At 39.8% G+C, this 27,054-nt stretch overlaps 1 protein-coding gene across 1 annotated transcript; it reads left to right on the forward strand.

The window, feature by feature from the left end:
* Positions 1-2,476: 2,476 nt before the first annotated feature.
* On the forward strand, positions 2,477-25,453 carry PNLIP (pancreatic lipase). Its single transcript, XM_025395666.1, has 13 exons — positions 2,477-2,505; positions 2,640-2,685; positions 4,390-4,544; positions 5,178-5,300; positions 7,900-8,034; positions 11,052-11,163; positions 12,530-12,649; positions 12,740-12,859; positions 13,352-13,470; positions 16,364-16,493; positions 17,630-17,738; positions 18,700-18,864; positions 25,335-25,453. Exons 2-13 carry the CDS (start codon positions 2,640-2,642, stop codon positions 25,396-25,398), a joined length of 1,398 nt encoding a protein of 465 aa, XP_025251451.1. The 5' UTR covers positions 2,477-2,505; the 3' UTR covers positions 25,399-25,453.
* Positions 25,454-27,054: the final 1,601 nt, after the last annotated feature.

Genomic DNA, 27,054 nt, shown 5'->3' on the forward strand with positions numbered 1-27,054 from the left:
GCAACGGCGTGATCTCAGCTCACTGCAACCTCCGCCTCCCAGGTTCAAGCGATTCTCCTGCCTCAGCCTCCCAAGTAGCTGGGACTACAGGTGTGTGCCACCACACCTGGCTAATTTTTTTGGATTTTTAGTAAAGACGGGGTTTCACCATGTTGGCCACGATGGTCTCAATCTGACCTTGTGATCCTCCCACCTCGGCCTCCCAAAGTGCTGGGATTACAGGCCTGAGCCACCCTGCCTGGCCCACGCGTGGGTTTTTTAGGAACGGGACTGGACAGGGGTGCACATCCATGCACTCACATCTCATTGGCCAGAAAATTGCTAATATGACCCCATCTCCCTGCAAGGGAGGACAGAGAATAGAGTCTAGTTCTATCTTCTGTAGAAAGATGCTAGCAAGGCCAGGCGCAGTGGCTCACGCCTGTAATCCCAGCACTTTGGAAGGCCGAGGCGGATGGATCACAAGGTCAGGAGATCGCGCTGCTGCACTCCAGCCTGGGCGACAGAGCAAGACTCCGTCTAAAAAAAAAAAAAAGATGCTAGCAACTCTGCCATACATACTATGTAAATAGACACTTCTAGATAGTACATTGTCGTCTGAATGAAACAATGCGGTTTATAACATTTCACAACCCACCTTAAGAGTTCAGCAGGATTATGTATAGAGGAAGTCATTCAACCAGAGCAGATGTAATAGACGGCTGATTATGTACCATTCTGTTCTTAGCTTTTATAAATCTGAGAAGTTGAATCTTCTTGAGATATTATAAAATTTGAACTTATTTTAGTTTGCAAAATATCCCCACAGATTTTACTCTCTATTTCAGAATTTGGTGACTATTGATCCTAATTCTTTAAACTATATTAAACAAATGTCCCCCTAATTATGGATTACATTTTGTACCATCTAAAATGCCAACTTAGAAACTGTGTGCATTACTTGGTAAGTCACACAAAATGTAAATAAATGACTTCATGGTAAAACCAGAGTAAACAATGACTCTCATAGGATATGACTCTGAGATCAAAACAGTATTACCATGGCTAAATACGAGAGAGATGCAAGATTTCTGTTCTTAGAAGCTTCTGGATTTTTTTTTTTTTTTTTTATGTTTTGAATAAAAGAAGTTTCAACAGCTTTTTACTTATGAGATTGTGGAGACAATTATTATTTCAGCAATTATGCAAAATAAATTGCTTTGCTTTTCGTATTCATTCCCTCATTTGGTTAATCATCCATCAGAGATGTGTTGAAGGCCTGCTGTGTATCAAGTACTGGGCTAGGTGCTAGGATGTGACAACAAGGCCCTGAGCATTCCAGCCTTCTCCGAGTTTATAATATACAAATGATCAGTCTCAAGTGAGAGAATTTCTAAAGAGAATCTTCCTTAGAGGGAACAAGGGAACCAGCTTAACCATGACTGGGGAAGACTGCCTGAGGAGGGGATGAAAGGCTGATATTTGACAGAGTAGGTGGGAATTTGCCATGGTGTCCATCCATGGATCCTTCCTTGTGCCTTCTGTCTTGTTGTTTAACAATTCCCTTGCCAAACTTCCTTGAACTTCCCTTGTACATAATAATTCGGTTGCTTTTCTCTATACCTATAAACTTTTCCAGGGGGTTGAGTTATTTTTGACCACTTTTGACCTACGAATGTGACAATTTCAATAACTCAATGTATAGCTGCGACACTTCCAGGCTGAAAGGTTCTGGTCTCTTAAAATTATAGTATCACATTGTACTCTTTTTAACATTTATTGTAAGCAATCCATCCTTAGCTGAAAACATACCCAGTTACTTTCCATCAAACAATTCTCTTTCAGATTATTTTTTCTAAACCATTTTCTTCCAAGTTGAATCATATTTTTTCCGCTTATTCATCATTTCATCTGATAGTAGGGTCACTGATTCTGCCTCTATGCTTTTGGCTGTACCCCCAATTCCTTTTCGTAGCTTATTTATTCTTTCCTCCATGATATTGTTGAGAAATAAATCAGTTATATAGACTATCAAAATAACAAATCAAATGCTTTTCCAGAAGGTATGAAATCTCTTGAAGGATTGCTTCTATTTCACTGTTTTTGAGGGTAAGGCAAGGTTATACAAAAATGGCAAGAGCTGGTAGGCTGTTAGCATTTGCTTTTAAGACTGCTGTTATTAAATCTGTGAAAACAATTTAGTTTCACACATGCCCACAGACATGCACAGAGAATTGTAAACTTAAAAAAGGGACAGAAAGACTAGAACCTTTACTATAATGAAATCAAAGTGATTTTGAGCTTTACGTAATCACATATCTACCCCCTTTCTCATCTTCCCACAACTACTATGGAAAACTTTATCTACTCTGTCAACCCTGGTTTATCTATGATTAAAATTAGAAACACATCCTTGGGCCTTTCCTTGCATGCCATTTTTCCACGGTTTCAAAAAGATAAGCTTCGCCTATAAAAGGACCTTTTGTTGCTATCTGGTTGCTTGTGGAACCTGACCGAATTGCCACGGTGAGTCAGGAACATGCTTTCTAGGCCTAATTGATCAGAATTTATCCATTTTCCCCCAGAGATCTAAATGAACTAAAACTTACCGATCTTTTAAAAACTTAGCCAGACTCAATCATGTTTTTAATTTCGTGTAGATGCCGCTACTTTGGACTCTTTCACTGCTGCTGGGAGCAGTAGCAGGTAAGAAAAAAATATAAATGTTGAGCTGGGAGAGATTCACTTTTCAACACGGTCAAGAGGGCTATGGCAGCTGAATTCAGGCCACGGTAATAACAGGAAGCATTACTTCAAGGAGTAAAGCACAGGAGATGCATAAGAACACAGGTATGAGGAGATCGAGACCATCCTGGCTAATACCGTGAAACCCCGTCTCTACTAAAAATACAAAAAACTAGCCGGGCGAGGTGGCGGGCGCCTGTAGTCCCAGCCACTCGGGAGGCTGAGGCAGGAGAATGGCGTAAACCCGGGAGGTGGAGCTTGCAGTGAGCTGAAATCCGGCCACTGCACTCCAGCCCGGGTGACAGAGCGAGACTCCGTCTCAAAAAAAAAACAAAAACAAAAAAAAAGAACACAGGTATGTGGAGCAGGGTTGTCAGAAAACATCTAAGATGCCCAGTTAAATTTGAATTTCAGATAAACAACAAATATTTCCCACAAACAACAAATATGTGACGTATTTATACTAAAACATTATCATTTATCTGAAATTCAAATTTACTTGTATTTTGATTTGCTAAATCTAGCAACCCTGACATTAAGTCAAGTTAGGAGTTTGAACCTTGGCTCCACCACCACCTACAGCTGTATTACTCTGAGCAAAATTCTTAACTCTTCTGTGCTTCAGAATCTTTGTCTGCAAAATGGGGAGAGTTGGATGCCCCATCTCCTAGGATTATTGTGAGAATTAGGTCAGATTAGTAAATCATCCAGCCCAGCACCTGGCACGTGGTAAGATTGTGAGAAAGGTAGCCCCCACAACAGCTACTACTCTTACTCCTACCATTAATCTAGATTTATCCTCCTTAGAAAAGAGAACCCTTCTTTGGTTTTGTTTTTGTTTTTGTTTTTGTTTTTTCTGAGACAGAGTCTCGCTCTGTCGCCCAGGCTGGAGTGCAGTGGTGCCATCTCAGCTCACTGCAAGCTCTGCCTCCTGGATTCACACCATTCTCCTGCTTCAGCCTCCCAAGTAGCTGGGACTACAGGTGCCTGGAACCACACCTGGCTAATTTTTTTGTATTTTTAGTGGAGACGGGGTTTCACCATGTTAGCCAGGATGGTCTGAATCTCCTGACCTTGTGATCCACCTGCCTTGGCCTCCCAAAGTGCCGGGATTACAGGGTCTTTAGGTTGTTTTTTTATGGAGTGACATTCAAGCCTGGAGTTGTGTTAAACCATGGATTTTTTGTTTGGTTGTTTGTGAACAGCTTCTTCATCACAGTAATGAAGATGATCTGTAGTACAGCAAGGATAGGGATATACGGTTTTGACCTTTCCATAAAATGTAAGCGCTCCTTTCAAAGCCCATAGCTGAACGGTGGCTACAAGAAGTTAGGGCTTAGGGACACAGGGTTGTCCCTTTCTTGAGCACCTATGGCCCAAGGAAGGTATCTGAGTTCAGAGGCTAAAAGGAGTCCCACATTGGGACTGGTCAGAGACACAAGGGGAGTGAAGTGATCCTGTGTGGTAGAATTGAGGACCAACAGCCTGTCTGGAACAGTTGTGTTGTCTTTTGAAGCTGTTTTGTGAGTGTGTGGCTAGGAAGGTGTTGAGAGTAGTAGAGGAGGAATGTCTACCGCACAGTGTAATTTAACTCATATATATATTGGCAGACAGATCGTTAAAAAGAGCATGCTTGTAAAATAATATCCTTCTGGGGGATTGCAGGAAAAGAAGTTTGCTATGAAAGACTCGGCTGCTTCAGCGATGATTCCCCATGGTCAGGAATTGTGGAAAGACCCCTCCATATATTGCCCTGGGCTCCAAAAGATGTCAACACCCGCTTCCTCCTATATACTAATGAGAACCCAAACAACTTTCAAGTAAGAACTATCACTGTGTTTAGAACTAAGTTCCACCTGTTTTATGTAATAAGGATACTGAATATTCACGTTCTTAAGAGAAACAAATCAGGCTGTGAAATTTGCATCTTTGTAGATATTCAGGGCACTGAGCTTAGGTATTTCTTAATGTAAATTCTTTATAAAAGGTTCATTAACTTCGTATTATTCTTGTCCTTCCTCTATAACATTTAATAAATATTGTAAATATAGGGCTATATTTATATATATAAAGTATATAAACATTCCCAATATTATATATTTATATAATCTCCCATTATGTATGTATATCTATATTAGATAAAGATACATAAACATATGCACACACATACACACAAAGCCTTCCATTGTATGAAGAAAAGATCATTGCCACCAAGTTTATAACACACATATTATCCCAAGTTGAACAACTGCAAACATGTCGTGATGACTGGGAAATGGCAACATGGTGATGATAGTGAATACTGTGGTTATAATGGGAGGATCATTATTCACAAGGATCCTGAATCCTAGCAGTCTTCTACTTACCGCCCCTCTCCATGTGGAACCCTCTCCACAAATGGTTCTATTGGCTACTATAGGAAACTGACATGAAACACTTTTCTGTCTAAACAGGAACTTGTCGCAGATTCATCAACCATCAGTAACTCCAATTTCAAAACAAATAGAAAAACTCGCTTTATTATTCATGGATTCATAGACAAGGGAGAAGAAAACTGGCTGGCCAATATATGCAAGGTGAGATGTAGTCATCTCTCAAGGAAAGGTTGTTTCCAAAGTGATAATTAACAACCAGTAGTAAGGCACTGGCCCCAACCAGTGAGGACAGTGCTGGTACCCACAGTCTTGAAGGATCTTCAGACCCCTGCGGGGCCTAGAGTTCCTAAGGGGGGTCAAGGAGGTGGTGGTGAGAAGAGGGGGTTTAGGATGCTTAGAGCAGTGAGGCTGGCAAGCATTTGGTAGATCCAGGCACTAGTTATTTAACAACTGATACGGAGGTGTTTCAAAATTTTAGCAACAGACGCTCTCATACTGATGCACACCAGCTGGTCATAGGCCCCTGATTTTTCATTTGTTTTTAATTTTATGTGAAGCACTAAGAGGTCTCATTTTGCCTGAATGAATTATTTTCTTTTGATGTTCACTTGCTACTCTTTGATCTCCTCTGGTAGCAATAACTTGGAAAACTGTGTAGGTTTTTTATTTTGGCTTCTGTTATTTCAACAGCAGTGGTCCTATTTTCTTTAATTTGCCTTTGGCTATGTGCTCTGTCATAAAGAAGAATGAAAAGACAGAAAATCAAATAGAATAAATTTTCCTAGTAACTGCTAGTGCTTGAGGAATATTATTACTGATTCATTTGTTCAAGTATTTATTCATGTATTCATCAAATTTCTTTGACCTACTGTGGCACAAAGGGAGTAGTCCTTTCTTCAGAGGTATCAAGAAGAAAGACACAGGCTGGGTGTGGTGGCTCATACCTGTAATCCGAGTACTTTGAGAGGCTGAGGCGGGCTGATCACAAGGTCAGGAGTTCGAGACCATCCTGGCTAATGCGGTGAAACCCCGTCTCTACTAAAACTACAAAACAGTTAGCCGGGCGTGGTGGTGCGTGCCTGTAATCCCAGCTACTCAGGAGGCTGAGGCAGGAGAATCACTTGAACCCGGGAGGCAGAGGTTGCAGTGAGCCAAGATCGCGCCACTGCACTCCAGCCTGGGTGACAGAGTGAGACTCCGTCTCAAAAAAAAAAAAAAAAAAGAAGACAGACACAAAGGTCCTCCTAAGCCCATAGAATTTCAGATCTGCCTGTGGCTCAAACCAAGGGCAGAATGAGTCAACTCCAGAGCATATCCATTGATCCTAAAGACAGATGAGCACCCTAGAGTCCGTACACTCTGCAAGTTTAAACACAAGCAGTAAAACCACAACTTGTCTTCCAAAATAATTTAAAGCTGATGATTATTGGAGGGTAGTAATAGATTTTTACACAACAGTGAAGAAAAAAAAATATGATTCTCAGTTCAAAAGGAATATAGCTTCCTTTGATATGGCTATGCAATTTATTTCTAAGATCCCAAAGGCAATTGTGGTTTGTTTTTGTTTTGTTTTGTTTTGCATTGATTAGGCTTTGACAGCACTGTTGCTTTGAGATGCAGAAACAAGTGGTTTAAACTAGAAGGATAAAGGTTCTACATTTCAGTCCTGACTCTTTCCGTAGCTATGATTAGCAAATCTTTTCCCTGCTTTGGATTTTTCCTTTTGAAAATGGAAAAGTTGGAGATGATTTCTAAGATTGTTCCATTATTCTCAAATTCTTTTTATTTTTGAGATGGAGTCTTGCTCTGTCACCCAGGCTGGAGTGCAGTGGTGCGATCTCGGCTCACTGCAAGCTCCGCCTCCCGGGTTCACTCCATTCTCCTGCCTCAGCCTCCTGAGGAGCTGGGACTACAGGTGCCCGCCACCAGGCCCCGCTAATTTTTTGTATTTTTAGTAGAGATGGGGTTTCACCGTGTTAGCCAGGATGGTCTCGATCTCCAGACCTCGTGATCCACCCGCCTCGGCCTCCCCAAGTGCTGGGATTACAGGCATGAGCCACTGCGCCTGGCCTATTCTCAAATTCTTTTTGGAAAAAAAAGAGGGTATACATAAACACACTTAGACAACAGAATTCCTTCCAGAACTAACCTCCATGAAGCCATAATTAAATGCCATCAAGCAAGGATTTCCACAGATATCTGGTAGGCAATGTTTTCATGTGAAATATTAATAACTCTTTAGTGATGTACAATAAAACATGTTCATCTAAAAATTTTGATTAGTATTTCCATTGCGGAAAAACTTACTTACCTTCAATGTATTTATATAAGGGGTCCTAACATTGTCTTTCATTCATTCATTAAATATTTACTGAGCAACTTCTGTGTACCAGAATCTCTTCTGGACACTGAGGCTGCACCAGTGGACAAGGCAAACAATGTCCTTGGGTGCATTCTAGTAAGGGACAATGTAGTCTTGTGGCATTTAGGACGACCTAATGAACAACCCATTGTACCACATTTTATACATTTTTTTCTTGAATTAAATGTCTCTGTATCTGCTACAGCAGAAATCCCAAGAATCCAGTTCCCACTATAGTCAAATTCCAGTTTGGAGATGATGTTAAACTTTAGCAGAGATAATATATCTATAACAGACTATAAGTTTTGTCAGTTTCATTGGGGTTAAAATGACGTCGTGTCAATCAAGGAAGGAATTTATCCTAGTCCTCTGATATGTTAACTAGTAATTAATAAAGATCCTGAATTATGTATCTGTTTATTGTGCCCCTTCCACCAGAATCTGTTCCAGGTGGAAAGTGTGAACTGTATCTGTGTGGACTGGAAAGGTGGCTCCCGAACTGGATACACACAAGCGTCACAGAACATCAGGATTGTGGGAGCAGAAGTAGCGTATTTTGTTGAAGTTCTGAAGGTAATTACCCCTGGATTGTATAAAAGCCTGTACACATGGTTTTCCAGATTATCTTTCAAAAAAAAAAGTCTGTAGATTTAATCATAGATAAACACATTTCTCTACTCAGATATGACATTTCCCTTGGTTGCAAAGAAAAATTTTTTTTAAAATCTAGCTTTGGGTTTCATCAATAACCCATTATGTTAATAAACTAGTTCTTTTTGGCTGGGTGCAGTGGCTCACACCTGTAATCCCAACACTTTGGGAGGCTGAGACAGGCGGATCACGAGATCAGGAGATCGAGACCATCCTGGCTAACACGGTGAAACCCTGCCTCTACTAAAAATACAAAAAAATTAGCCGGGCGTGGTGGCGGGCACCTGTAGTCCCAGCTACTTGGGAGGCTAAGGCAGGAGAATGGCCTGAACCCAGGAGGTGGAGCTTGCAGTGAGCCGAGATCGCGCCTGCACACCAGCCTGGGTGACGGAGCAAGACTCCGTCTAAAATAAAATAAAATAAAATAAAATAAAAATAAACTGATTTTTAAAATTTAATTTATTCAAGCAATTGGTAGGTTGTTTTTAATAAATTCCACAAGTATTTGTTTTAATTTTACTAGTTATTACCTATGTCAACCTTAAAATTAATCTAGTTTTGTTTGATTTTAGTTTTGTTTTCTTAAGAGAAGCACAGTGATCACAAGCTAACCTCATTTGGTAACAAAAAAACACAGAAAATGTTATACTCAAATGTGTTTAAATAACTGTTTTTATTTTTACTTTCTAATCCAAATACTTGCTTCATCATCTCTGGATAACAGCTCTTCATATTCATTAAGGTTTTTATCTCTCCAACAAAATACAGCCCTACTTCCTCCAGATTAAAAGTTAAACCCATTTCCATTTTTCATTATAACTATTTTAAAAAACATGGACGTCAAGTGCTTTGGAAAGGCAGTGTATCTTCTTAACACTGAGGTTTTTGAAGGTTCTCCCCCTGCGCCCCTCACGACTTCTGCAACACAGTCACGCACCACACAAGGATGTGTAGGTCAATGATGGACTTCAGATATGATGGACGTCCCATAAGATGACAATGGAGCTAAAAAATTCCTATTGCCTTGTGACTTATAGCTATCATGATACCATAGCACAACATATTACTCATGGATTTGTGGTCATGCTGGTATAAACAAACCTACTGTACTCCCAGTTATATAAAACTCTACCACATATAATCATGTACAGTATATAATACATGATAATGATAATAAATGATGACATTACTGGTTTACATATTTACTGTACTTTTTATCATTATTTTAAAGTATACTCCTTCTACTTATTAAAAAAAAAAAAAGAAAAACAGCCTCAGGCAGATCCGATAGGAAGTATTCCAGAAGAAGACATGTTATCATAGGAAATGACAGCTTCATGCATGTTATTGCCCCTGAGGACCTTCCAGGAAATAAGATGTGGAGGTGGAAGACAGTGAGGTTGATGATCCTGACCCTGTATAGGCCTAGGCTAATGCAGGTGTTTGTGTCTTAGTTTTTAACAAAAAATTTTGAAAAGTTAAAATGGCCGGGCGCGGCAGCTCACACCTGTAATTCCAGCACTTTGGGAGGCCGAGGCAGGCGGATCACGAGGTCAGGAGATTTAGACCATCCTGGCTAACATGGTGAAACCCTGTCTCTACTAAAAATACAAAAACTTAGCTGGGTGTGGTGGCGGGCGCCTGTAGTCCCAGCTACTCAGGAGACTGAGGCAGGAGAATGGCATGAACCTGGGAGGCGGAGCTTACAGTGAGCTGAGATCATGCCACTGTACTCCAGCCTGGGGGACAGAGGGAACTCCATCTCAAAAAATAAATAAGTAAATAAATAAATAAAATAATAAAAATAAAAATTGCATAAAGAAAGAAAAATATTTTAAATGAACTGAGTGTAGAGTAAGTGTACAGTGTGTATCAAGTCTTCAGCAGTGTGCAGTGACGTCCTAGGCCTTTACATTCCCTCACCACTTACTCCATGGCTCACCCAGAGCAACTTCCAGTCCTGCAAGCTCCATTCATGGTAAGTGGCCTCTACAGATGTACCACTTTGGGACTTTTTTTTTTTTTTTTTTTTGAGACAGAGTCTCGCTCTGTCACCCAGGCTGGAGTGTGGTGGCACAATCTTGGCTCACTGCAACCTCCACCTCCCGGGTTCAAGTGATTCTCCCACCTCAGCCCCCCTAGTAGCCAGGATTATAGGCACCCACCACCATGCCCAGATAATTTTTGTTTTGTTTGTTTGTTTGACGGAGTCCTGCTCTGTTGCCCAGGCTGGAATGCAGTGGGGCGATCTCGGCTCACTGCAAGCTCGGCCTCCCAGGTTCATGCCATTCTCCTGCCTCAGCCTCCCAAGTAGCTGGGACTATAGGCACCCACCACCACGCCTGGCTAATTTTTTGTATTTTTCGTAGAGAGGGGATTTCACTGTGTTAGCCAGGATGGCCTCGATCTCCCAACCTCGTGATCCGCCCGCCTCGGCCTCCCAAAGTGTTGGGATTACAGGCATGAGCCACTGCACCTGGCCAATTTTTTTATTTTTGTAGAGACAGGGTTTCACCAGATTGGCCAGGCTGGTCTTGAACTCCTGACCTTAGGTGATCAGCCCACCTCAGCCTCCCAAAGTGCTGTGATTACAGGCCTGAGCCACCAAGACCAGCCTAATATCTTTTATACTGTATTTTTACTGTATGTTTTTTAGATTTAGATATATTTGGATACACAACTAGTTACATTGTGTTCCAATTGCCTACAGTACATGGTACAGTCACATGCAGTACAGGTTTGTAGCCTAGAAGCAACAGGCTGTACCACATAGCCTAGGTGTGTAGTAGGCTATGCCATCTAGGTTTATGTAAGTACACTTTATGATGTTCCCACAACAACAAAATCGCTTGACGATGCATTTCTCTTAACATATCCCCGTTGTTAAGCAACTCGTGACTGTACTTGAAAACATTCTAAAAAGGTTTTCTTTCCTACAGTCAGCGTTCGGTTACTCACCTTCCAGTGTGCACATCATTGGCCACAGCCTGGGTGCCCACGCTGCTGGGGAGGCTGGAAGGAGAACCAGTGGGACCGTTGGACGCATCACAGGTTGGTCAAAACAGTGAAAGATGCCAGGGGGTTGAGGCAAGAGGATCTCTTGAGCCCAGAAGTTTGAGGCCAGTCTGGGCAACATAGTGAGACTCCCATCTCCTTAAAAAAATAAAAATAAAAATAAAAAGTAAGTAAATAAATAAAGCTACAAAATTAGACTACATGTAGACTGTCTGTGGTCTAAAAGGAAATACAAGACAGAAATTTGGTGCAATTCTACTTTTTACCTTCTCATGTTTTCTGAATTGGGCCTCACAATCGGAAATCACTGTGTTCTGAGGCTTTGTAAAGTCTTCATTGATACCAGTCTTTGGTCTACAGCACTCTGTTTAACATAGTTATATTGCACGTGACTAAAATGTGAATTAAGGACATCTAGAGATTTTATTCATGCCTATTTCCCCGTTGACCAACATTCACAAAGGATAAGTTTCATGAATAGAGTACACTTCATAAATAGTAGAATAAATACAATTAAACCCAAGAAGCTGAAATTTGTATAACTGATTATATTCTGCTTCAGTAGCAATTGCTAATGTGCTTAAACCTCAAACGTAACCCCAGAGTTGTCAGGGAAAATGTGGTCAGGGTGCCCTGGGCTGCCAGTTCTGTGTGCTGCTAATGAGATAACAAACAGTATTTTACAAACCTGAGGCTGGCTGCATTCGGCCAGTGAGCTCATATATTGGATATCCAGATTCTAAAACCTCTGTAAGGTTATAAGAAAGATTCTACCATCCTGGATCTGAGAGGTGATTATTTCAAGGAAGGACCACTTTCCTCTTCCATCAGTGTTCAACCTTTTTGTCTCTGACTTGGTGATTCTCTTTTTAACCCTTGGGATAAGTCGGCTGTATCTGGACTTGGAATAATCTGGAATGCCTATCCGTTCATTTGCTGAAGGGGAGTTCTGCACAGGATTTTCTTTTCCACCGTCTGTAAATGTTTCTTTCCCATAGCCTGCTCAGCCAGGCGCTGTGCAATGCAAGCCTGTGTTCTCAGTGACGTTTATGGAAGCCAAGGTCCTTGCTCTTGTGGGAGTTCACAGTCTACTGGGGACTCCTTTACCCTGAGTGGTTTTTAGTCCAGTGTGTCCCAGAGTCTGCCTCTTTTCTTGTAACTGCGCTAGTGACCAAGACTCTCCCACTGACTACACGGCCATGAGGAAAGGCATATTCTTTGGTTTGGAGAAAATTCACTTTAAAGCAAATAGCTAGAAGCAGATTCCCCTTCAGCAAATGGTCAGGTAAGGAAGAACTCGTTCATCCCTTTCCATGCATAACTCATGTTTTACTCTTAATACTTGTACTCAGGACTGTACTCAGGACTTGTCATAATTCACGACACATACTCTTTACTCTAGGGTTGGACCCTGCAGAACCTTGCTTTCAGGGCACACCTGAATTAGTCCGATTGGACCCCAGTGATGCCCAATTTGTGGATGTAATTCACACGGATGGTGCCCCTATAGTCCCCAATTTGGGTGAGTTCCTCAACCTGTCCCCCAAAGGGTGTTATATTGTCTGAGTCTATACATTAGCATAAACCCTCATTTACTTTTATGATTCTTCAGGGTTTGGAATGAGCCAAGTTGTGGGCCATCTAGATTTCTTTCCAAATGGAGGAGTGGAAATGCCTGGATGTCAGAAGAACATTCTCTCTCAGATTGTGGACATAGATGGAATCTGGCAAGGTAGAACTATTATGTGTACAAAGAGATCTTCTTGGGGGAAAGCTTGCGTTTTGTTTTGCTAAACTTGCTAAATTCTTTGGAATTGTACAGGTCTCATATTTTATGTAACAAAAGACTTTTAATTGTATCCATGAGACATAGGTTTTCACTGGGATAAGTGGGCATGAGGAGACTGGGAAAGAAAGTGGATTTTCAGTCAACTTCCAAGCACCTAATTCAGGGAATGAGCTTTTATTTATTTAGACCAATCTTTTTCTTCTACACTATGTTAAACCTTTCATTTAATTACAGTATTATCTATTATAATCTTTAACAGTACTCAACTTCTGATTACATCACAAATCATAAATATACTTTACAAATGACTTTGTTCTGTGACCCGCATGAGCTCACGTTAATTAGAGAAATCTATTCAACCACTATATTCTGAATATGACGTTAACTCGGAAAAATGCAATCTGTCCTTGATGTGTAATTGTGCCTGATTCGAAGGGACTCGAGACTTTGCGGCCTGTAATCACTTAAGAAGCTACAAATATTACACTGATAGCATCGTCAATCCTGATGGCTTTGCTGGATTTCCCTGTGCCTCTTACAACCTCTTCACTGCAGTAAGTAGACTCCACCTTCTGCATAAAGAATTTTGTGACTGTCACTTCACATGACTGGTGTGGTTTCCTATACATGACCTCATTCAATGAACGTTTTTATACTTTCGAACTTATACATGCCTTTAATTATAGATATGTATTTAAATAGTGATAAATTAGAGCACTTTAGAGAAATGAGCTTGTAAATGGAAATGTCCTATGTTTACTTTCATTGTATTACTTTTGTATTCATTGGGTAAATGTTCAAACTTGTTTTAGAAATAACCCTAAACAAACAAAAAATAATTAGTCTATGGAAATCTGAGAAATATCTATAGGATGCTGATGAACATGGAAAAATTTTCTTAAATGCTGACCTTTTAAACTATTAATATATAATTATAGACATGTGTGGATGTTTCTGTGCAATTTCATAATTGCCAAGATTTTTTTTTTTGAGTTTTCATTTTATTTGGTATTCTCTTGATATCTTGGTTGAATTATTTATTTAATTTTACTTTAAGTTCCAGGATACTTGTGCAGAATGTGCAGGTTTGTTACATAGGTAAATGTGTGCTGTAGTGATTTGCTCTTGGTTGAATTCTTTATATGTGATCTCAGATATGACATATCTATTCTCTGGGTTTTTTTAATAAAATTATAAAATTGACTTTTCTTTGCACCATAAAGTTTTGAAATTAAAATTTAAAATCTATGGATTTAATAAGAAAATTTCCAGTAACAAATGTGCCAGCTGAAGTCATAATTACCCAGGATGTATACTTTAGTGATTAGGAGAGAGGATGCAAATCCTGGTTTCACCATTAAATAGCTGAATATTTTTGAGCAAAACACTTCTCCAAGAAGTTTCTTCATCTGTAAATGTAAATACTAATGGTAAACTCAACGTATTTGGTGAGAGGACTTAATGATAATACATATGTTCATTGCTTAGCTCAGAGCAAAAAATATAATAGCATTCAATTAATGTTAGCTATTATGGGAGAGGGAGTACATATATTATTCACACTACAGCTTCCATATACAATAAGACAGAAGATCCCTCCTCTTTCTTTATTTTAACTTTATTTTAATTTTCTTCCCCAATACCCAACAATAAGTAATGGGGAAAAAATAAAGAAGCAAACACAAAAGCCTCAGGTTTCATCCAGTTAAAACTTAGTCTAATTCAACAATATAAACAGTTCTTTTAAGTGATACTCAGCACTTGTATAAGAAAAAATGTCTCAGTCTTGCAGATTTCTTCACCTTTGCACTCCCTTCTAAGCTTCTCTCCAAGTGAGTGCTGCGGCCAGGTGATCTGGTGGTGGTGGTCAATGTGTGTTCAGCAGAGGAAATGAACTGGGAGTCCGTGGGTGCAAAGTCTTTGGGCTCCTTTGGACGCTGGGTAATAGCCTTGTCTTTTATTGATGGTCACACTGCTGTATTTAGAGATGAAGTCTTGGGTCTGTCTGTCCTTCTGGCTCTAGCAATGCCCTCAGAGAGCTTTGGCTATTTCTTCCTGGCTGGCTTAGGCAACACCTGGATTTTGTTGAATGCCAACCCTGGGACTGTGATAAGCCCATAATATGGTCCATTGAGCCAGGAGTCCACCACTTGCCTTTACTGTAGATTAGCCCTGCCCCTCATAGTGGGAATTGGGACACTTGTCCTGCCAACTTGGTTCCTCCCTCTCCATCTCTTTTTCTCATAAGTCCTTGGTTCAGAAACAAGGAGTATTTTCCTATATGAATATGTCTTCTCCAGGTATCAGCCTCGCAGTAAGCCTTAGGCTAGCTGGGGCATTTTCTCTTCACATAGAGGAAATTCCGGGATAGGAATCCTTCAGGGCTTGATATGCTAAACATGAGCTAAAACAATTGAAGAAAGCCAGGCGCGGTGGCTCACGCCTGTAATCCCAGCACTTTGGGAGGCCGAGGTGGGTGGATCATGAGGTCAGGAGATCGAGACCATCCTGGCTAACATGGTGAAACCCTGTCTCTACTAAAAATACAAAAATTAGCTGGGCGTGGTAGCGGATGCCTATAGTCCCAGCTGCTATAGAGGCTGAAACAGGAGAATGGTGTGAACCCGGGAGGCAGAGCTGGCAGTGAGCCGGATCGCACCACTGTACTCTAGCCTGCTCGACAGAGAGAGACTTTATCTCAAACAAACAAAAAAAAAAGAATTGATTTTGTTTATCAGAAGCTGATTATAACCTCTATTCTACTTATGCAATCTTTATAAAATAAATTCTAGCTGTAAGTAGATGAATGTCTTGGGAACAAATTAGGCAAAAGAGGAAAAATAGAAGATAGATACGCACACACACACACACACATATATATATATTTTTTTCTCATTGTATTTTTGTTTGTTTGTTTGTTTGTTTTTGTTTTTGGAGATGGAGTCTTGCTCTCTTGCCCAAGACTTGAGTGCAATAGCGCAACCTCGGCTCACTGCAACCTCTGCCTCCTGGGTTCAAGCAATTCTCCTGCTTCAGCCTCCAGAGTAGCTAGAATTATAGGCGCCCGCCACCATGTCCAACTAATTTTTGCATTTTTAGTAGAGACGGGGTTTCACCATGTTGGTCAGGCTGATCTTGAACTCTTAACCTCAGGTGATCCACCTGCCTCAGCCTCCCAAAGTGCTGGGATTACAGGTGTGAGCCACTGCACCCAGCTCACTGTATGATTTTTATAGTACTGTGTTGTTTAACAGTGAAGTTGGTGACTTACTGTTGTGAATAATGAAATGCATTGTTAATCTTTGCTGCTGAGACACTGTTAAAATCCCCGTTTACCATCAGAACAGAACTGGCTTTGGAATATTTGAATGACAATAACATGTAGGAAATATGGTACACAATTAAAAGAAAGGGCATCCTCATTCATCATTTGTTTGTTTTCACTAGAACAAGTGCTTCCCCTGTCCAAGTGGAGGCTGCCCACAGATGGGTCACTATGCTGATAGATATTCTGGGAAAACAAATGATGTGGGCCAGAAATTTTATCTAGACACTGGTGATGCCAGTAATTTTGCACGTAAGTTTCTATTTTCTGTATCTTATATTTGTATTGCTATATATTTTATTATTATGTCCACTGAAAATGTGCATACTTGCTTTTCTATACAAAAGCTTTAAACACCCCCTCTGCAATGTGGAAAAATGCTCAATGCTATGTTCAAGGTAATTATAGCTAATTAGGGTGGCAGAACAGAGTTTGGGTCCTGGACTCTTAGAGCTGCAAAAATAAGTTTCTTCACATTTGGTTCTGGTGCTATATTCAGAAGGCTTTCTCTGCTCCAGCCTCTTTTTATTCACTCAAAAGTTTCACTGAACAAAATTCTGAGATTTTCGTAAAAGCACAAAGGTAATCTAGGAGAGAGAGATGGCAGAGGTTGTGAGAATGGAAAGACATTATCAGATTTAAGAGATGTTTAGGATTGTAGGTTCCATGCGTGATGGGAATTAGAGGATGGAGGAGTAGTAGGAATGGGAACAGGTTCTGGGTTTCTTTTCTTAATAATAGAGGAAGGAAACTATTTGGATGAGAGTCAATTGGGTTACCGTTTTTTGTTTTAATACTGATGACAAATTTTATCTCCTCCGCAATTTGCTCAGGCTATCTCTAAATGGCAAACTATTGGCTAGTACCAAGAAAACGTTCTTTTGGTTTTCATAAATTAATATATTCCCAAAGGCAATGAAAAGTTGAATTATGGAATTTTGAAAATAAATGTAGATATTTAGACAAAAAGATGGCAGTACTCTAAAATTTGGTGATCTATGAAAATAAATTAAACTGAAAAAATGTCACAGTTCACAATTTTACAACTACCTTTTAACATAACGTTCTTATAACTTTCAAGGATAAATTGTCAGGTTGGAAACTGAAAACTAAATGTATTCTTTAGTCCCTTGGCTTGAAAAAAAATCTGTCTTAACTTTGAAAAAATTCTGCAAAGCCCCTGCTACCTAATGCCTATCCCCTAAACACATATAAAGGAATATCTATGACTATTTGATTAGAAAATTACACACACACACACACACACACACATACACAAAAATTATAAATAAATTATTCAAAACTCAGCAGTAGTGGGATCCGAATTAACTTGTTTTTAATGTCTTTTATCTCTAAACTGACATTTTGCAATTTTTCTCCCTTGCAAGGTTGGAGATATAAGGTATCTGTCACACTGTCTGGAAAAAAGGTCACAGGACATGTACTAGTTTCTTTGTTTGGAAATAAAGGAAACTCTAAGCAGTATGAAATTTTCAAGTGAGTAAAATAATATTGCTCTATGGTTTGTTTGTTTGTTTGTTTGTTTTTTTGAGTTGAAGTCTTGCTCTGTTGCCCAGGCTGGAGTCTCGCTCTGTCACCCAGGCTGGAGTGTAGTGGTGCAGTCTTGGCTCACTACAACCTCTGCCTCTAGGGTTCAAGCAATTCTCCTACCTTAGCCTCCCGAGTAGCTGGGATTACAGGCACCCACCACCACGCCTGGCTAATTTTTGTATTTTTAATAGAGACGGGGTTTCACTATGTTGGCCAGGCTGGTCTCAAACTGCTGACCTCAGGTGACCTGCCCACCTAGGCCTCCCAAAGTGCTGGGATTATGGGCATGAGCCATGGTGGCCAGCCAATACTTCTTAATGTTGGAATACTGCACATGTATAATGTATGGCATCAACCTAAGAGTTTGTCTATTCATTACTATATGGAAGTAGAGTACTGACATGTACAAGGAAAAAGGAAGAAATTGTGTCATCCTTATGCCTTAATACTATTCAGAATTCGGTTTCTAAATATTTTCATGCTATTTCCTGATAAAACCATTCATGTTTGCTTTGATGACTGGCATCTGATTTATAATCAGTAATTAATTAGTCTGTCTACAAAACACATGCAAAAAGATGATGGAATACTCTCATCATTTATTAAATTGTGGAGGAATTGTGACTAATACATGTTTGAAGTTTTATTAAAGCAAAGGTGACTAATATGAGATATTCACGGCAAATGGACTACCAGTGAGTTAGCATGCATGTCTGAATTTGTTTAATACATTAGAATGAAAAATGTACTACCAATGACCTTAGTCAGAAATGCACTGTAAGCTGGTCTTAGAAACATAAATGTGTATGTATATGTATATATACACACACACACACACACACAAATATATATGTATATATTTATATGTATGTTCATGTATGTTTTTATTCACTTCTTAAATCCTCAGGGGCACTCTCAGACCAGATAATACTCATTCCAATGAATTTGACTCAGATGTGGATGTTGGGGACTTGCAGAAGGTTAAATTTATTTGGTATAACAACGTGATCGACCTAAGTTTACCCAGAGTGGGAGCATCCAAGATTATAGTGGAGAGAAATGATGGAAAACAGTAAGTAATGAAAATCCCAGGAGATGTGAAATATCAAATCTGTGTTTATAGTTCTATTCCTTCTAAAATTCTAATTTAAGTGAAACCTCCTACAGGGGATCACCTACATCCTAGTTACAGTTGCTTCCTAATGCCTTCTGTTTCTTTAGGAAAAAGGGTAGAACTTTAGGAAACAGCTTTGATCAATTCATAGACAAATATGTGATAGCTGATACAAATTAAATGTTAGAATGAGAATCTGGCTTCATGATTCTTAGGTGAGAGGAATGCTTCCTTTGGCAGCTGTGTTTTGTGCTATGTGAGTGCTTCTTGTGTGCATCTTCCAAACTTCCCGGGCTCACCTAATTGCTGTTTAAGTTGCTAGGAACACAGTGAATGTATCAAGGAATAGAAATAGGCTTTTCCGAATCACTGGTCTTCTTAGTGAAGATGAAGGTCCAGGAGATAATCCTTGGTTTCAACCAGGACTGGAGGGTGTGGGAGCCAAAGGAAGGTGAACTACCAGGAAAGGTGATCTGATGATAATCATGACAATACCAACACTAGATCAAGTATTTCTGAGTATTAGGCCGAATGCTGAGGCAAGCCCTGTGCTTCTGTCATTCTATCCTTCCATCCTCATAAAAACCAAATGAGGGGACTTTGCTTCTGGCAAAGATGGAGTAACAGAACCCAGATTTACTGTCCTGACTGAAATAACCAAAAATTCAAACTAAGTATGTGAAAAAAACAGTTTTCCAGACACTGAACATTAAGGAATAAGGGATAGTGATCCCTGAGAGACAAAAACGGACAAGATGGAGCCTTGCAGTTGCCCCAGCTTACTGCTCCGAGAGATTTCCAGGATGTGTCACAGGGAGGAGAAACCCAGGCAGAGTTCAGTGGACTCCTTAAGTTAAAGAATCAGAGTTAAGAATCAGAAGACCCAGGGAAGTAGATTTCACAGGACAGCATACCAGACAGGAGTGAGTTGCCGAGGGAGAATCCCAGAGGTTATGAAAAGTCCCCCTGAATATTCATCAAGGTACTGATTGGCCCATGTATGAGAACAAACCAGCTGGAGGTCATGGAAATATCCATTTGATGGATTAGAGAAAATGGTTCCCATACTCTTGCAGGACTGGGAATGGTGCTTACTTCCACCAAGCAGTCTAGAAAAGTTTATAATTCAAAGGACACAGGGTAGAGTATTTTAGAAAGTCTTGCTTTATAGTGGAAAATAATTTACCTATATTGACCAAGATCTGTAAAGAAACTGTTTCCAAATAACTTAACTGCGTTGCAGAACAAAAAGGTCAAGAATATTTATAAAGATCCAGAATTATCAAGCACCTAAAAATCTAAAATCCACAGTATCTGACTTTGACTCAAGGATTCCCAGGTATATAAAGACGCAGAAAAATCCAACCTATAATGAGGAGAATAATCAATCGACACCAAACCAAAACTGACACAGATGTTACATTAGCAGAGGAGAAAATTAAAACAATTCTTAAACCTATATTCCATTTGCTTAAAAGGTCAGTAAAGGCGTGGCATATACAGGTTGAGTGTTTCTCATCCAAAATGCTTGAGATCAGAAGTGATTCAATTTTGAATTTCTTGGGACTTTAGGAATAGTTCCATTATATGTACCAGTTGAGCATCAAAAATTAAAAAGCAAAATCCAAAATCTGAAATGTTCCAATAAGCATTTCCTTCAAGCATCATGTTGGCAATCAAACATTTCAAATTTCAGAGCATTTTGGATTTTTAATTCATTTTTATTTTATTTTTCCATAAGTTATTGCGGTACAGGTGGTATTTGGTTACATGAGTAAGTTCTTTAGTGGTGATTTCTGAGATCCTGGTGCACCCATCACCTGAGCAGTATAGCCTGCACCATATATGTTGTCTTTTATCCCTCGCCCCCCTCCCACTCTTCTCCCCAAGTCCCCAAAGTCCATTGTATCATTCTTATGCCTTTGCGTCCTCATAGCTTAGCTCCCACATATCAGTGAGAACATACAATGTTTGGTTTTCCATTCCTGAGCTACTTCCCTCAGGAATGGATTTTTTATTTTTAGATTTAGATGCTCAACCTATATAGAAGAAGACCCACACAGAGTTTCTAGAGATGAAAAATACAATGTCACAAACAAAACATGCACAGAATGTAACTAACAGTAGATTAGACATTATAGAAGACAAGGTTAATGACGTTGAATACATAATAGAAACTTTCTGAAATGAAATACACAGAGAAAAAATCTTTAAAATAATTTTAAAAGAATATCAGTGATCTGTAGGACAATAACAATAAGGCTTATTTATTGGAAATAAGACCCTAACAAAGAAGGGACAGAAAAATATATGTGAAGAAATAATACCTTGAAAATTTTCAAACATGGTGAAAACTATAAACCAACAGATCAAAGAAAATCACAAGAAACATGAAGAAAGCAGCACAGCACCAACACACATAAAAATCAAAACGCTCAAAACCAGGTAGAATGTACATTATTCAGGTGATTACACTAAAAACCTAGATTTTACCACTATACGATATATCCGTCTAACAAAACTTAACTTGTTCCCTTACATTTCCACAAATAAAAAAATGTTGAAACCCAATTATAAAGACAAAATATTGAAAGCAGTCAGAGAAAAATGACACATTAGAACAGTGAAGAAACAAAATTACAGCAAATTTCCAATCAAGAACAATGCAAGCTAGAAGACAATGAAACAACATCTTTGAATACGGAAAGGAAAAACTGTTAACCTGGAATTTATACCCATAAATATCTTTCAAAGACAAAGATGAAATAAAGACTTTTAAAACTGAAATAATTCCTCACCGGCAGGTTAACACTAAAAGAAATGTCAAAGGAAGGACTTCAGGCACAGGAAAATGATACCAGGTAGAAAAGAATTCACTAGAAGAAATTAAGAACACAGGAAATAGGAAATACATGATAAATACATAATATGTTTAATTCTTATTACTAAATTCTCTTTGAAAAAATTGACTACTTAAAAAATAATGACAGTATTTTGGGGAGTATTTAATAGATGTATAAGTAAAATTTAACAATGACATAAAGAGCGGGGGGGAGAACTGAAAATATACTATTGGAAGGTTCTTATACCATTTATGAATTGGTATACTCTCTTTTGAAAGTAAGATGTGATGAATTAAAAATGTGTGCTATAAATTCTAAAATAATGAAACAAAGCATGAGAGCAAATAACCCAAACAAGGAGATAAAATGGAATAAAATATAATCCAAAATAGAGTATAAAAATAACTAAAAGGGGCCGGGCGCGGTGGCTCACGCCTGTAATCCCTGCACTTTGGGAGGCCGAGGCAGGCGGATCATGAGGTCGGGAGATTGAGACCATCCTGGCTAACACGGTGAAACCTATCTCTACTAAAAACACAAAAAATTAGCCAGGCGTCGTGAAGGGTGCCTGTAGTCCCAGCTACTCGGGAGGCTGGAGGCAGGAGAATGGCATGAACCCGGGAGGTGGAGATCGCACCACTGCACTCCAGCCTGGGCGACAGAGCAAGACTCCTCTGTCTCAAAAAAAAAAAAAAAGACAATAGCCTCATACCTAGCCATATAAATAATCATATAAAGTAAAAATGGTCTAAATACCACAATTAGAAGACAAAACTTACTCCACTGTATTTTTAAAAACTCAATATCCAATTGTATTCTGGCTATATAAAATGTACTTTTTTATGTTTATTTTTTTGAAATGGAGTCTTACTCTGTTACCCAGGCTGGAGTGCAGTGGCACGATCTCAGTTCACTGCAACCTTTGCCTCCTAGGTTCAAGTGATTCTCCTGCCTCAGCCTCCTGTGTAACTGGGATTACAGGCAGCAGCACCACTCCCAGCTAATTTTTGTATTTTTAGTATAGGGAGGATTTCACGTTGTTGGTCAGGCTAGTCTCAAACTGACCTCAAGTGATTCACCCACCTCGACCTTCCAAAGTGCTGAGATTACAGGCGTGAGCCACTGTGCCCAGCCTGAAATGCACTTTAAACATAAAAACACAAATAGATTTCTCAATGTGAAAGAACCTAAAATGATACACTGTTAATCATTAGAAAAATGCAAATTAAGAACAGAATGAGATACCACCTATTTAAATGGCCAAAATTAAGATTGATAATACCAACTCTTGTGAAGGACCATCATACAGTGCTGATGGGAATATAAAAAGGATACAACTACTTTGGAAAGCACCTTAACAGTTTCTTAAAAAGCCAAACATGCATCTAGCTGAGTCAGCAATTTCGGTCTTCGCTCTTTACCCATGAGGCAAGAACACATATGATTATACAAAAGATTTGTGCATGAATATTTACAGCATTTTTTTTTTTAAGACAGAGTCTTGCTCTGTCACCCGGGCTGGAGTGCCATGGCACAATCTTGGCTCACCGCAACCTCCATCTCCTGGGTTCAAGCGATTCTCCTGCATCGGCCTCCCCAGTAGCTGGGATTACAGGCATGTGCCACCATGCCCAGCTAATTTTTGTATTTTTAGTTGAGACGGGTTTTCGTCATGTTGGCCAGGCTGGTCTTGAACCCCTGACCACAGGTGATCCACCTGCTTTGGCCTCCCAAAGGGCTGGGATTACATGGGTGAGCCACTGCGCCTGGGTCTATAGCAGCTTTTATTGTAACAGCCGAGAAGTAGAAACAATCCAAACGTCTACCAAAAAAGGAATGGATAAACAAACTATGGTCTGTCCATACAATGGAATATTACTCAGCAGTGACAAGGAATCAACTAATGGTACACTCAACAATATGGATGAATCTTGAGATAATTATACTGAATGAAAAGCTAGACAAGAGTGCATACACCTTAGATTCCATTTATATAAAATTCCAGACAATTCAAACTACTCTATAGTGACAGCAGGGCAGTGGTTGCCTGGGAGGAGTGAATATTGGAGGGAATGGGAAGAAGCAATTACAAAGGGGAAGAAAGACAATTGGGGAGATGATAGATATGTTTATAACTTTGATTTTGGTGATGGTTTCAGAGGTGTATGTTGTGTGTGTGAAAATGTATCAATTTAAATATGTACAGTTTATTCCAGGTAAATTAAAGCTCAATAAAGCTGTTAAAACAAAAATGTATATCCTATGAGGTAGTTTCATTATCCTTATTTTATGGATAATTAAATGAAGATACTGTTTCTGAATTTCTGTGCAGGAAGTTTGACTCTACAAAATTCTTAACTACTACAAAACAAATTCAGTTCACCTTTAATCATATATAAATATTGGTGCCTTTCATTTCTTGTGTCCCCAATTGATAACTGTTTTAACCTTTAACTTCCTATTTGTGAGGCTGCCAGTCATTGAGGAAGTAAGCGTGAAGGGAAAAAAACCATTTTCTGAGCACCTTTTTCCGTGCCTGATAGTTTACATATGCTAAGGTATTTTATTAAAGAAAAATATTCCAAAGCATCCTAAGTATTGTTCAGCCTTTTCTTTCTTCCCTTCCTCCCTTCCTCCCTCCTTCCCTCCCTTCCTCCTTCCCTTCCCTCTTTCCTTCCCTCCTTCCCTTCCCTCCTTCCTTCCCTCCCTCCCTCCTTCCTTCCTTCCTTCCCTCCCTTCCTTCCTTCCTTCCTTCCCTCCCTTCTTTCTTTTCCTTCCTTCCTTCCCTCCCTCCCTTCCTTCCTTCTTCTCTTCTCCTTCCTTCCTTCCTTCCTTCCTTCCTTCCTTCCTTCCTTTCTTCCTTCCTTCCTTCCTTCCTTTCTTTCTCTTTCTTTCTTTCTTTCTTTCTTTCTTTCTTTCTTTCTTTCTTTCTTTCTTTCTTTCTTTCTTTCTTTCCTTCCTTCCTTCCTTCCTTCCTTCCTTCCTTCCTTCCTTCCTTCTTTTCTTTCTTTCTCTTTCTTTCTTTCTTTCTTTCTTTCTTTCTTTCTTTCTTTCTTTCTTTCTTTCTTTCTTTCTTTCTTTCTTTCTTTCTCCTTCCTTCCTTCTTTTCTTTTCTTTATTTGATGCACACATGAAAAGAAGGCATATTATTCAATCTTACTGAGAAAAGTTTGTCATTTCAGTTCCAATATTGAATTAAAATAATGGTTAGCCAACATAATACCAGAAATTAGATTTTATACACTGAGCTGATTTCTTATGATGGTGACTCTGCTGTTCCTCAGTTGCATTTTTTGACATGGGCTACGTGTTCAGTGACTGCTCATGACAAATGAGTCTTTCTTTTTCTTTGGGGTGTCTATTGACAGCTTCTCTCTCTGCTGTTGCACAACCAGAAAATAACACTGGAAAGGAGAATTCATTCCTTTATGTAGAAGATGTCCTCCCTCAGCCATTGTCTGATCTCCAGCATAGGGTGTGCCCTTCCCTCAGACTGGGAGGTTGGGGGCAGAGGTTGTCCTCATTGTCACACTCCAGACGTGTGCCAGGAAGAGGAGGTGACTTCGTGTTGTTTTCTCTCCACAGGTTCAACTTCTGTAGTGCAGAAACCGTCAGGGAGGAGGTTCTCCTCACCCTCACACCATGTTAGGAGACTACTGTTACCAATGAATGGACTTCTAATAAAATCTGGTGGTGATGCATTACACGCCTGTTTCTTTTGTCCAAAATCTCCATTGTTTCAAGTGAATCTGTTGGATAAAGTGACTAAACTCCAAAATTTGGAGTTGGTCAAAAGAACCACTAATGACTGTTGAATTTTGCTGCATATTTGACCTTAAGAATGCTGTTTACAGGGTACTGTCATCATGTTCATTATTAATATTACTTATGCCATTCTTGTCACTTAAGGCAGTCTTCCATGTCCAAAATGACCCCCTCTTGGTGGGCTCACATGGAAAGACTCACAATTGCCACGTTTTTTATAATCTTTAAGTTCTGTGTCTGCTCCTAATCAGACATCTCAGGGGAAATGACACACAAGGAGATGAGGACTAGACAGATCCAATGCTCCCTAACAGGTCTACCTGGTTTATGTGGGGCTCCCCAAAACCTCTCACTTCTCCTGCAGCCTCTTTGATTTTTCTGAAGCACAAATAAATTGAGATGGAGTCTCACTCTGCTGCCCAGGCTGGAGTGCAGCAGCGCGATCTCCACTTACTGCAAGCTCCATCCCCCGGGTTCATGCCATTCTCCTGCCTCAGCCTCCCAAGTAGCTGGGACTACAGGCGCCTGCCACCACACCTGGCTAACTTTTTTGTATTTTTAGTAGAGACAGGGTTTCACCGTGTTCGTCAGGATGGTCTCGATCTCCTGACCTCATGATCTGCCCGCCTCGGCCTCCCAAAGTGCTGGGATTACAGGCGTGAGCCACCGCGCTTGGACCCATATTCTTTAGTAAGCCTTGTGAGGTCCTTGGTCTGGTTGTCTCCTTGGACTCCAGCTTCATCTTTCACTATGTTCCTTCTGGAACTCTACATTCTGACCCTGTCCCCCAAGAGGGTCTTGATCTCTGATGCTGCTGGATGTTGTCAGGAACTCTTCTCCCTGGGATGTTCTTTTCTCTGTCTTCCTGTCTGTTAAACTCCTATTGGTTCTTAAATCTCTTTGTTGACATCATTTCCTCCAGGACTCACCTCCATTATCCACACCCACTAAGACTTGATTAGAGGCTTACCACTATGCTCCTACCACACCCAGACATTTTGCCATCTCAACACTGAACTTCCCATATTGTAATTGCTTGCTGGCTCACTTCTCTGTATAGCCTATTTCTAAACTCCTTAAGGAGTTTGCCCATTGTATGTGCCTGGCACATGCCTGGCATGTAGTAGAAGAGAGAATACAAATACATATTTTTTAAATGACTTTCCCACTAATGAAAGCAACGAATGAATCCACTAGGGTCAGGTACTTAAAATTAGGCCATGTCTAAACAATAACATCCTAAGAAAGAAGGGGATATTTGTGCTAGGTCTTAAAAGTTGAGTTTGCTAAGAGGATATGGTGGGAAGGGCACTCCAGAGAGAAGGAGTAACATAGCCAAAGGCACAGGGCTATGAAAAATTGAAAATGCCATTTATTCTGTATTTCGTCAAAATATATAAAGTTAACACACAAAGACTTGTTAAAGGGCCATCCATTTATATTAATTAAGATGCTTTCACTTGCATGAACCAAAAGCTCCAACTCAAAGTTGCTTAAACAAAAAGGCAATATTTGACTCACGTGATTGGAAAGTTCAGAG

Source organism: Theropithecus gelada, chromosome 9 (assembly GCF_003255815.1).
Source record: "Theropithecus gelada isolate Dixy chromosome 9, Tgel_1.0, whole genome shotgun sequence".
Lineage (NCBI taxonomy): Eukaryota > Metazoa > Chordata > Mammalia > Primates > Cercopithecidae > Theropithecus > Theropithecus gelada.

Coding starts and splice junctions, on each gene's coding strand:
- PNLIP (XM_025395666.1), top strand. CDS start 2,640: ATGCCGCTACTTTGGACTCTTTCACTGCTGCTGGGAGCAGTAGCAG. Junction 4,545..5,177: donor AGAACCCAAACAACTTTCAA/GTAAGAACTATC, acceptor CTGTCTAAACAG/GAACTTGTCGCAGATTCATC. Junction 5,301..7,899: donor GGCTGGCCAATATATGCAAG/GTGAGATGTAGT, acceptor CCCTTCCACCAG/AATCTGTTCCAGGTGGAAAG.